The 12488-nt window shown below is 44.8% G+C and overlaps 1 protein-coding gene across 2 annotated transcripts in view; it reads left to right on the top strand.

Moving 5' to 3' along the window:
* Positions 1 to 12488, top strand: part of ARHGAP5 (Rho GTPase activating protein 5) — a 98018-nt gene that overhangs the window by 30406 nt on the left and 55124 nt on the right. For both annotated transcript variants that reach the window (XM_056547015.1, XM_056547016.1), the window contains one exon: positions 6596 to 10489. In XM_056547015.1, the coding sequence (XP_056402990.1) occupies positions 6776 to 10489 (3714 nt within the window). In that variant the 5' untranslated portion in view covers positions 6596 to 6775. The remainder of the gene's footprint in view (positions 1 to 6595; positions 10490 to 12488) is intronic.

The raw sequence follows: 12488 nt of genomic DNA, 5'->3' as shown, positions 1-12488 counted from the left end.
AAAAAAAAAAAAAAAAGTTTTCCACCGGAGTACCCCTTTAAGGCCTCATGGACATATTATGCCTGTGTTGTCCAAGGCACCGATAGATTTCGCACAGACATTTTACATAAATCCTAAATAGTGGCATGCTGTATTACGTAGGTAGTAATAGGGGCTCCATAGGAGGCCACTGGGATCAGAATTCGGGTTCTTGGAAAGTCATGGAACTATTAGATGGGTGGTTTTGTGTTTCAGTAAATCTTTCTGGCTAGGTGAAGTTTGCATTGCTGCTCTGCACAAGCCAGGTTTTTATTCTCTGAACGTATGGACAGGGAATTACATCACATTGCACTGGTTCTAGCAGCACAAAGCCTGTGAATTGCAGTCTGTAAGGTCATTTGAGTAGTCTGTGTGAACTGCCAAGTAGGAAGAATAGCCCCTATTGTAGCCGCTCTGCAGAATTTCTGCTGCTTGCTAAGACCAACAGCAGCCAAGTGCATTGTCCAAGCCCAAAAAGCCAAATAGAAGCCTTACAGGCACCAAGCAGGATAGAAGCAGTCCACCAAGAATACATCAAGCTTAGTCCTATGTATGGTGCCTGCTAGTAGGGAACGGGTTAAATGCCTGGGGATAACAGCTGGTGTGTGCAAAAGAGTAGGCTAAGGTAAGGTAAAACGGGAAAGGTAGAAAAGATATATATCTGTGGGGGCGGATGTGTTCAGGTTCTGGAAAAACACTCTAGAAAAGCTTGAATCCTAATTATACATAAACCTGATCTATAACCTCTCCCCAGTCACCATGTCCTAGCTGTGCGAGGAGGGTAAAGCTGGTCGTATATTTCAGATAGCCAAACGGGCATCCAGATGACAGTCCTCTCCTTATTCCCATATACAATTGCATGCTTGGCTTTCCCCATTCTGGATGGGGAAAGTGGAGAAAGCTGCTGCCAGATATCTCTGGCAGAAACGCATCTTCCCCCAAGAACAAAAGGTTTAGTCGTGTTGAAATCCAACGTGTCTGAACATTCTTTTGGCCTCTGGTGAAAGAGTTGGAATGACTGCCCCATACATATTAGATGGTCAGCTGATCCCGCTAAAATAAGCAAGTTTGGCCATTGTTAAAGTGTTACTGTCATTGAAAATAACTTTTAATATGTCGATCAGACTGCTGAGACCCCCTGCTATTGTGAGAAGTCAGCTGGGGAAGTGGGCATCAGAAGAGACCCGGTATGATCAACAACTTTTGACATGTCTGATTTCAAAAGTTGTTTTTAATGACAGTAATGCTTTAAAGAAATGTGCATAGCCGGCGTAGGAAACTGGGTAGTAACTGCCGCCATCTTTATATGAAGCTTCCAATGCTGGAGAGGTATTTTGTGCTGCACTGAGATGTGTGTCCCTGCTGGAGAGGTATTTTGTGCTGCACTGAGATGTGTGTCCCTGCTGGAGAGGTATTTTGTGCTGCACTGAGATGTGTGTCCCTGCTGGAGAGGTATTTTGTGCTGCACTGAGATGTGTGTCCCTGCTGGAGAGGTATTTTGTGCTGCATTGTAGTATTTGGTGCAGCTAAGTGAGTCTTATGTGCCCTGTGTGGGGGAATTGGTTGAGGTCATTTGGAGTAATATGGGTTCCGCATGGTGGTAGATGGCACTGTGCAGTAGTATATGTTTGCTGGTGAGGCTTTCAGTCAAGTCTGACTATTTCACTACATTCGTCTGTGGAGTGAAAGACTTGGATCATGCGGCCGGCCGGGAAGTGAAATGCTCTGTCATGCACTTCTGCCGACTATTGCTCTGAGACCCAGTGCGATCTAAATGTTCACATGTCTAGGCAACATATCAAAAGTTTATTTTAATGACACAAGCGTTTTAAGTAAGATATAACCATAACAAACACAGCTGTATACAAAGAATATAAATAAATATACACATGTTCCACTTCTGTCTATACGGGGTGTGGGGACCTTTGACGGAATGAAGTGACACAACTGAGGCCCCGTAATATCTTAGGTTGATCGCCGCAATCCTAGCCTCCTTGTGTGAAAACGCAGCGAGAAGCAACAGGTGATATTTCTATTTACGTCCTGATAATCGTATTTGTCTGTAAAGATTAAGAGGTTAATTTATTTACTTCATTAGAATCTTAGGTGATTAGTCGCGCTCTGCGTTGTCTAGACGACGGGATTATTTCATTTACTTGTGTAATTCCTCTATATTCGATAGATATTGGATTACCCATGAGCACTTTAGTGGAATCCCTTTTCCTTTATAGCCGCCATTAGTCAGTGCACATTACAGTCCGGCTGTTTTATGGTGACTAGGAAGTATCTTAGGATGAAGATATGATCGCATTTTGGTTAGGGATCGACCGCTATCGTTTTTTTAGGGCCGATACCGATAATCGGTGGAGGTTAGGGCCGATAGCCGATAACTTATACCGATATTCCGGTATAAGTTATCGGCTATTTATTCCCCCGCGACACTGCTGTAGATCATTGATTTAAAGCGGGCGCTTTAAATCAATGCACTGCAGTGGCTTTTGCGGTGCCATAAGCCGCCGCCGCCACCACCACCCGCTTCTCTTCCCCTGCCTGTCCGGGGGTCCGGAGACCTATCACTGCCACCGCTCGCCGCGCCGCGCCTAGGGGTGCCTCCAGGTGTTGCAAAACTACTACTCCCAGCATGCCCGGACAGCCGTTGGCTGTCCGGGCATGCTTGGAGTTGTAGTTTTGCAACAGCTGGAGGGCCTCAACAGCCGGAGGGCCTACTGTAGGTATATTATATTATACAGACCCCTGTCCATCCCAGAACCCTGACTCACCTTCCCAGTTGCTGCAGGGACCGTCCGGGGAGGGTGGTCTGGGCCATCTATCCTTCCTGTAGTGTCCGGCGGCATTCCGGGTGGAGGGTGAACCGGTCCGGGCTGTCCTTCTTCTCCGGGGGTCCTCTTCTCCACTCCGGGCAGGCTCCGGCCTAGTAATGCTGCATAGACGCCGCTGCGCAGCGACGCACCTGACGTAGCGGCGTATATGCAGCATACTAGGCCGGAGCCTGCCCGGAGTGGAGAAGAGGACCCCCGGAGGACAGCCCGGACCGGTTTACCCTCCACCCGGAATGCCGCCGGACACTACAGGAAGGATGGATGGCCCGGACCACCCCCATTACGGGTAAGTTACATTTTTTTTATTGACTCGGAGTGTGGGGGAGGGGCCCGACCGGTATAGCGGTATGGGCAAAAATCCATACCGGTATACCGCCCAGCACTACGGTGGGGGGGGCAACGTGGTGGGTCGGGGGGGCGGGTCATTATCGGCTTATCGGCAAGGTAATTGCCGATACCGATAATGCCCAAAATCGTGATTATCGGCCGATAATATCGGCCATACCGATAATCGGTCTATTCCTAATTTTAGTTATTTAGTTGTTGGCCTGTACTTAGAAGGGCACTTTAGGCGAAACGTTTTATTTCCTCTCCTCTTCATACCGTGTGGTTCAGTTTCCCTGATACGCCACTTCCGGTTCCCACTGCTCCCAAGAGTAACCTTCAGATTCACATCGTGTTATGTGTTTGGACCTGAGGTTACTTTCTCAATGTAAGTCTCACTGATCTTGTCATAGAGTAATTAAAGTTGTTTCTTCCGCAAAGCAAGTGTTGTATGAATTGGTAAGTCAGTTTGAGAGCATTGGGACCCGGAACCAGCGTTAAATCTGGAAAACCAGGCTGTCATGGTTAGAACAGGCTGGCCATTTATCCTACCACACATACTGGGAAGAGGAAACAAAGATTTGCCCTAAGTGCAAGGTCCCAGGCACATATATCCATTATCCGGCGAGCACCCGAAGAAAACTGATGCTTGAACTGAGTCCATTCATTGAAATGGGATAGTTCACAATCATCCGGCTTCTCAGTTTGGACGCCGAATGGTTGAACATGCTGGACGTCACTGGACAGTTCCCCTATCTAGCATGCTGAAACAATGGACGCCTGATGCTACACAACCGATGACAACTGATGCATGTTGTTATCAGTTGCATTGAGATTGATTAAGGCTGAGTTCACCTATGCCGGACATAGGTGAACCCAGCCTAACCCTAAGGGTATGTTCACACTGAGGAAAATCTGCTTGCAGAATTCCGATCAGGAATTCTGCGCGGAGATTCCATCTTGCAGCCTCCGCCGAAATCCTTTTGGCAAACGAACTGCGCGGATTTCCACCGTCGCCATTGACGGCAATGCAATCCGCGGAATATCAGCGGCAGAGAATATTCCAATGCTGAAATTGATCCGCCGAAAGAATAAATATGTTCATTCTTTCGGCGGATCAATTTCAGCATTGGAATATTCTCTGCCGCTGATATTCCGAAGGGTCTGTGGAGGGCTCATTCACACCAATGTAAAGGTTCACACAGCGGAATTCCCCAGCGCAATTCCATGCGCAAACATTCTGAAGTGTGAACATACCCCGTAAGGTTTTGAGGTAAGGCTGCATTCGCATCATGATTTTTGCATCAGTCAAACATTTTGTTGAAACGGGTGACCTAAAGTCATGTAAAAGCTACAAAATCAAATCGAAGGCGCATACGAATCGTACGTCGTAGTAAGTTCTCACACGCTTTTGTCTTTAAAAAAAAAAAAGAAAATTGAAAAAGTTCTTATGCATTTTTACTTTTGTTAATATTTGTAGGCTATTCCGAAGCTGCGTAAAGTATATTGTAGTCTGCATAGTGATGAATGTTGAGCAGCTTGCGCAGAATTTGCATCGATGCCAACCGATCCCTGTTCCTAGAGAGCTGCCGTGTGTCATTAAAAAGCAAATGGTCGTTAACGTTATTGTTCATCCCCAGCCAGGCAGTCGCTTCCCCCTCCCTAACATTAACCCCTTGATAATTATTCTGCTATAATTTCCTCCATAACTAGAGCGATGGCTTGAGCCGATTTAGCACAAGATTGTAAAATCGATGGTTGTGGTCCCCGCGATGATGTGGGGGCTGAATGTTTAAGGGCCTTTTGGGGGTAGTAAAGAAGTTGTCACATGGACCATATTTCTTGCATATGTCTCTGTGACTCTCTAAGGCAGTGTTTCCCAACCAGGTTTCCTCCAGCTGTTTCAAAACTTCAACTCCCATCCCAGCATGTGTCCGGGCATGCTGGGAGTTGAAGTTTTGCAACAGCTGGAGGCACCCTGGTTGCCAAGTGCTCTTCTCTGTTGTCATTGGCAGTCCCATAGAGGGTGAATATAGCAATAGTGGAGCATGTGAGCTGGCACCCTGTTCCTCCCCTGCTACGATCGGTGGTGGTCCTAGCTGTCGGAGCTCTCTACTGATCAGCAAGTAATCCCCTATCCTGTGGATCGGAAATTATATTTATTGTGGGATTAAATCCTTTTTACATATATAGCTTTGCTATATAGTTAGGGGGAAGGGTTCTAAGACTTCTAAATTGTAAGATAGGGATCGACAAATCCCAGGCACCAGTTCGCCACGGTGACTGAGCATTTCATCCTGGCACCCAGGACTTTGTAGGCCTTTTCCATTAACCCATCCCGACACATGACATAATTAGTAGGGTAGAGCGCACGTCATTCCCGGCGAGTACCGGCTGCCATCGGTAGCAGACACCTGCCTGTGATGATGAACATTGGAGATCACTCCAATGTCCGTTATTTTTGCTTTTTAAATGCCGCAGTCGCGCATATCTGGTGGTCCAATGGGAAAGATAAAACACCACCAATTTCCCTTCCCCCACTCCCAGTATGGTGCCAATTGGTTCTTAGGCCAGCCCGTGGCCTGTACTAGACCTCAGTGTAGGCAGTGAACTGGCAACTAATTCAGCAATTGCTTATAATAGGCCACTGGGGCCAAAAAAATAGGGGGAAAAAGTAATGTTTTTGAAAATAATAATTATATATATATATATATATATATATATATATATATATATATAAAATAATTGAGCACCCCCCTTTTCCCATTTGCCAAATAAAAAAAAAAAGATACATTTGGTATCAGCATGTGCAGAATTGTTCAAACTACTAAATTATCACCTTTCTGATCCCGCATGGTCAATGGTGTAAATGCCAATACTTTTTTTTGTCAAGCCCTGATGTTAGAAGTTATGTTAGATATGAATTCTCTAGTCAATATAGAAAATGTTTTCACTTTATGTATCCTTTTCAGTAGTATCTCTGCCTCTTACAGACTACTGAATTGCCTTACATTTATGAGCATAAAGTTTTATATAAAAAAAAAGTACCATTAGCCAAGTATATAATGTGAGAGAGTTTCCTATTTTAGCTTAATTGGCTTTTAAAGAATTTGACTCAGACGTGAGCGGCAGTATAGTCTAGTCGTGTTTACTCGGCTTAACAAGTAACTATAAAATCAGGACATATTCAAGGTTCAGTGTCTTCTATGATGAAGGTTGTAAGGTTGGTACATCCATTCTGCATTTACCAGTGGAAACTCATTCTATAACATACATTGTTGCTTTTTTTAACTTTTTGAACAAAGAATGTTTTTGTCGTGTAATGTTTTGGATGTTTTTTTAATGTATATGTACAGATTGGTAGCTTAAAAAGTAGACCACAATTGTAATATATTTGTGCTTTGCTTCTACAGAAACAGCATGTGCCCTAATTTTCAAGAATAAACCAACAATGATGGAGGACATGGGAAGAAAGAGATAAGCACCTTGCCCACGTTTTTGACAAAAAAAAAAACTAAAGACATCACGTGAAAATTAAGAATGAGAAGTATGCCCTACTGTCTAGATGTGCTGAAAAGGATGAGAGGGGAGTGATGATGGCCAAGAACAAGGAGCCGCGCCCCCCTTCATATACCATTAGCGTGGTAGGATTGTCTGGAACTGAAAAGGATAAAGGCAACTGTGGTGTTGGGAAGTCGTGTTTATGTAACAGATATGTCCGCCCCAAAGCTGATGAATATTATCATGAACACACCTCTGTCCTTAGCACAATTGACTTTGGTGGCCGTGTTGTCAACAATGACCACTTTCTGTACTGGGGTGACGTAACGCAGGTCGGAGAGGATGGGGTGGATTGCAGGCATCACATTATTGAACAGACTGAGTTCATTGATGATCAGACTTTCCTTCCACATCGGAGTACAAACCTTCAGCCCTACTCAAAGAGAGCGGCTTCTTCAAAGATTCAGTCTGCTGAGAAATTAATGTACATTTGCACAGACCAGCTTGGCCTGGAGCAGGACTTTGAGCAAAAGCAAATGCCTGAGGGAAAGCTGACTATAGACGGTTTTGTTCTATGCATTGACGTTAGCCAAGGATGCAATCGGAAGTTTGATGATCAGTTAAAGTTTGTTAATAACCTCTATGTGCAAGTGGTGAAAGCCAAGAAGCCCATTATTATTGCAGCAACCAAGTGCGACGAGTGTGTCGACCACTATTTAAGAGAAGTCCAAGCCTTTGCCTCGAATAAAAAAAACTTAATTGTTGTAGAAACCTCAGCTAGAAACAATATAAATGTTGAAACCTGTTTCACAGCACTAGTCCAAATGTTGGACAAAACAAGGGGTAAACCCAAGATTATCCCTTACCTTGAGGCTTTTAAGACGCATAGACAGATTGTTGCATCTGCTACTGATAAGTTTGAGAAGCTTATTGTCCAAACTGTGCGTGACTACCACGCAACGTGGAAAACTGTCAGTAATAAACTAAAAAACCACTCTGACTACGAGAATTATATAAATCTAGAGGGAACACTGAAGGCTAAAAATACATTCTCTAAACACATAGAACAGCTTAAACAGGAGCACATTAGGAAAAGAAAAGAGGAATACCTTAAAACGCTACCAAGAGCACTGAGTACATTACTGCCAAAGCTTGAAGAGATAGAAAACCTAAGTTGGACAGATGCTCTTCAGATGCTGGAGAAAAAGCCTGAATTCAGCCTCTGGTTTGTAATGCTGGAAAAAACACCATGGGACCAGTCAGACCATATTGATAAACTAAATGACAGAAGGGTCCCATTTGATCTTCTCTGTACTTTAGATGCAGAGAAAGTCTATCAAAGCCATGTTCAACACTTGGTTTCTGAGAAGAGGAGATTGGAAATGAAAGCCAAGTTCAAGAAGACCCTTGAAAAGATCCCGTTTATTTCGCCCGGTCAACCATGGGAAGAAGTCATGTGCTTCGTTTTGGAGGACGAAGCCTATAAATTTATCAACGAGACTGACCGATTTGAGGTATACCGCAAACACCAGCAAGAGATCATTGAAAAAGCCAAAGAAGAATTTCAAGAGATGCTCTTTGAGCACTCTGAGCTATTCTATGACCTAGATCTTAATGCTACACCGAGCACTGATAAGATGTCTGAAATAAATGCCGTTCTTGGAGAAGAACCGAGATACAAAGCTTTACAGAAGCTTGCAACTGACAGAGAATCTCTACTTCTCAAGCACATAGGATTTGTGTATCATCCAACTAAGGAAACCTGTCTTAGTGTCCAAAGTTGTACGGACATAAAAGTGGAACAAGTACTTGCCAACAGTCTATTACAGTCGAATCTGAGCCGTTTGAACCTGTACCAAGACGGATCTAATCTTGACAAGGTGAACCTTCTCATTCTTGGGAAAGACAACCTTTCTCAAGAGATGGCCAATGAGATAAGGACCCAGTCAACGGATGATGAATTTGCATTAGATGGTAAAATATACGAGTTAGACTTGAGAGCAGTAGATGCCAATTCCCCATATATTTTAAGCCAATTGTGGACTCCTGGGTTTAAACCACATGGTTGTTTTTGTGTGTTTAGCTCAATTGAGTCGCTTAATTTTATAGGTGACTGCATTGGAAAAATTAGATGTGAAGCTCAGGCGAGGAGAGATAAGGATATTGCAAACCTTCCATTTACGTTAATCTTGGCTAACCTCAGAGAAAATATCAGCAAAAACATGCCCATATTAAGGCACCAAGGGCAGCAATTGGCAAATAAGCTCCAGTGTCCTTTTGTGGATGTGCCAGCTGGTACTTATCCCCGTAAATTTAATGAGACCCAAATCAAGCAAGCTCTTAGGGGAGTGCTCGAATCTGTCAAGCACAACTCTGATATTGCCAGTCCTGTCCCAGCAATTAAAGACCTTTCAGAAGCCGATTTAAGAATTGTAATGTGTGCCATGTGCGGTGATCCTTTCAGTGTGGATCTTATTCTTTCCCCTTTTCTGGAGTCCCGCACTTGCAGTGCTGCTCAGCCAGGCCAAAATAACTCTCTAATGCTGGATAAAATAATTGGCGAAAAACGGAGAAGGATACAGATAACCATTTTGTCCTACCACTCCTCGATTGGAGTGAGAAAAGATGAACTGGTTCATGGGTACATTCTTATTTATTCAGCCAAGCGAAAGGCATCTATGGGAATGCTGCGTGCTTTTCTATCAGAAATTCAGGACACAATTCCTGTTCAGCTAGTGGCAGTGACCGACAGCCAAGCAGACTTCTTTGAGAACGAAGCTATCAAAGAACTGATGACTGAAGGAGAGCACATTGCTACAGAAATTTCCGCAAAATTCACAGCTTTATATTCTTTGTCTCAGTACCACCGCCAGACAGAGGTCTTCACCCCATTTTTCAGTGATGTTTTGGAAAAGAAGACTTCCATTGAGAATTCATATTTGGCAGAAAGCCGTAGAGAGGCAAGTCAACAAAGTGAAGATGTTTTTCCTTATTCGCCACGTGGAAACTCGCCAGCCTACAGCTGCTACCCTGATTCGGAGGATGACACAGAAGCACCCCCTCCTTATAGTCCTATAGGGGATGATGTGCAACTGTTGCCAAAGTGTAACTTGGACAATGAAGGGAATGAATATCCAACACACAGCACTCCATTAAATTGCCACGACCATGAGCGCAACCATAAAGTGCCTCCACCAATAAGACCAAAACCAGTTGGACCCAAGTCTAAGGTGAACAGACTAGACCCAAATCTTGTCAGAGCTATTGAAGCTGGCATTAGCAAAAACCCAAGAAAGCAAGCAACCCGTTTCCCATTGGTACACCCCGAAGATGCAGATTCATCAGATAACTACGCAGAGCCAGCTGACACATTATCGAGGTCCAAAGATTTCATAAATGACATATACGCAGATCCAGATGATGGTCAGAACCACATTCACAAAATGCATCACCTGTTTCCTAATGCACAAGGAGATGAAGAGAATGGCATCACTGATAGAAACTCAAGAGGACAGGGCGAGAGAAGACCATCCAAATACAAGTACAGGTCAAAAACACTATTCAGCAAAACAAAATTCTACACCTATAGACGAACCCATTCAGATGCCAGCGATGAAGAGGCTCTTACCATCCCTGGCAAAGATAGAAAGCGTAAACCAAAACACAGACCAAGCGAAGAAGACCCACTTCTTTCTCCAGTTGACACTTGGAAAGGTGGAATAGATAACCCTGCCATCACATCCGACCAGGAACTAGAAGAAAGAAAGACCAAGAAGAAGCCACCAAAAGTAAAAGAAGAGAAGAAGGTAGGTTTAGTTTATTTTTGGTCTGTCCTTAGATGGCGTTACTGGGTTGTATGTCTGTCTGCTCAGATTGTTTTCACGAATAACCAGAGTATTCCTATGTTCTGTTTCTAAAGACTAGATACATTTTTATTTCCTAAAAGTAGCCAGAACATCTGCCAGCAATTTATTCTCTTTTAGAATTACTTTTAGTTTTCCTCTAATATGTCTTCTATCCTGTCTCAAAATTAACTGTAAGCAAGTCTTTCCCAGAGCCTAAAGCTGAACATATACATAAGACTCAAAACCTTACAATTTGTGTGTGTGGGGGGGGGGGGGTTTAGCCTACCCTTTAATGTGTACTGTATATACTCGAGTATAAGCCGAGTTTTTCAGCACAATTTTTCCTGCTAAAAACGCCCCCCCCCCCCCCCCCCGGCTTATACTAGAGTGAACTCTCCACCTGTCAGTCGCTTCTCAGTGGTCTTCAACCTGCGGACCTCCAGATGTTGCAAAACTACAACTCCCAGCATGCCCGAACAGCCATCGGCTGTCCGGGCATGCTGGGAGTTGTAGTTTTGAAACATCTGGAGGTCCGCAGGTTGAAGACCACTGCGGCCTTCGTTATCATCCAGACCCCCCTTTAGTTTTCTACTCACCTCCCCTCGGTGGGAAGGAAGGGTGAGCTGGTCAGGGCCATCTATGCTTGCAGGGACCGTCTGGTGGGGAGGGTTGGTCGTTCCGGGCTGTCCATCTTCACCGGGAGACCTTCTTCTCCGGGCCGGCCCCGGACTAGTGACGTAGCCTTGACGATGGCGCACAGGGACGTCCGTGCACAGCAGACGTCCGTGATGTCCCTGCGCATGAACGTCCTTGTGTGTCGTCGTCAAGGCAATGTCACTAGTCCCGGGCCGTCCCGGAGCGTAGAAGAGGGCCTCCCAGTGAAGATGGACAGCCCGGAACGACTAACCCTCCCCTGCAGCATAGATGGCCCGGACCAGCTCACCCTTCCTTCCCCTCGAGGGGAGGTGAGTAGAAAACTAAAGGGGGGGTCTGGATGACGACGAGGGCCGTAGTGGTCTTCAACCTGCAGACCTCCAGATGTTTCACAGAGTTGTAGTTTTGCAACATCTGGTGGTTCGCAGGTTGAAGACCACTGATGAAGGGGGGGGGGGGAGATGATGACAGGGTAATGATGACGGGGGTGTTAATGACAGGGGTCTGGATGATGACGGGGGGGATGATGTATTTCCCACCATAGGCTTATAGTCGAGTCAATAACGTTTCCTGGGTTTTGGGGTGAAATTAGGTTGCCTCTGCTTATATTCGGGTCGGCTTATAGTAGAGTATATATGGTATAAGGGCCTTAGACTCGTCCCCAATAGAACGTAGAAAAAAAAGATAAAACTGAAGTGGCGCTACCCAGCAAGGATCCAATGTCTGCTCTATTAGGATATTGTATCAACATATTTGTTAATTGTCACACGTAGCACAAAAATTAAATATGAATGATTAGACTGGCAAGACACTTTTTTGGGAGGTTACTCTCCCTGCCTTAATTGCGAATGTCTAGATAAATCATAAGTCTGAGAAATGCAAGAAATGTTGCCAGTGTTACCCTCAACATCTGGGAGACAGTTGTCCAATCCTGCTGAAGTTGGCGGGTTTGGCAGATTTTTGTCTAATATCTATTGAATCCTTAAAGGTGCAGCCCAACTTAAAACACTTCTTCCCTAGCCTGGGACAAATGTCGCACTCCAATGAATGCTAAAACAAGAAAAATAGAGCGCTCCATAGCGTAAAACCGCCACTCCAGGGTCCAATTTAAAGTGGTAAAAAACCCTTACCGAACGCGCAACAATGGTCTGCGTGGATGAGAGAGTACATCTGGTCTGCAGCCTGCCCAACCTAGGCAATATTCAACAGGTGAGGATTTCCAAGGAGCGGTGGGGGATATCTGCGCTGGCCAAGATCGGACACGTCCGGTGAGTAAAATTTTTTTTTTATTCAAATGCAACGCGTT

The sequence above is a fragment of the Hyla sarda genome, chromosome 11 (genome assembly GCF_029499605.1).
Source record: "Hyla sarda isolate aHylSar1 chromosome 11, aHylSar1.hap1, whole genome shotgun sequence".
Lineage (NCBI taxonomy): Eukaryota > Metazoa > Chordata > Amphibia > Anura > Hylidae > Hyla > Hyla sarda.
The sequence above is the reverse complement of the archived record's forward strand: the minus strand, read 5'-3'. Positions and strand labels throughout refer to the sequence as shown.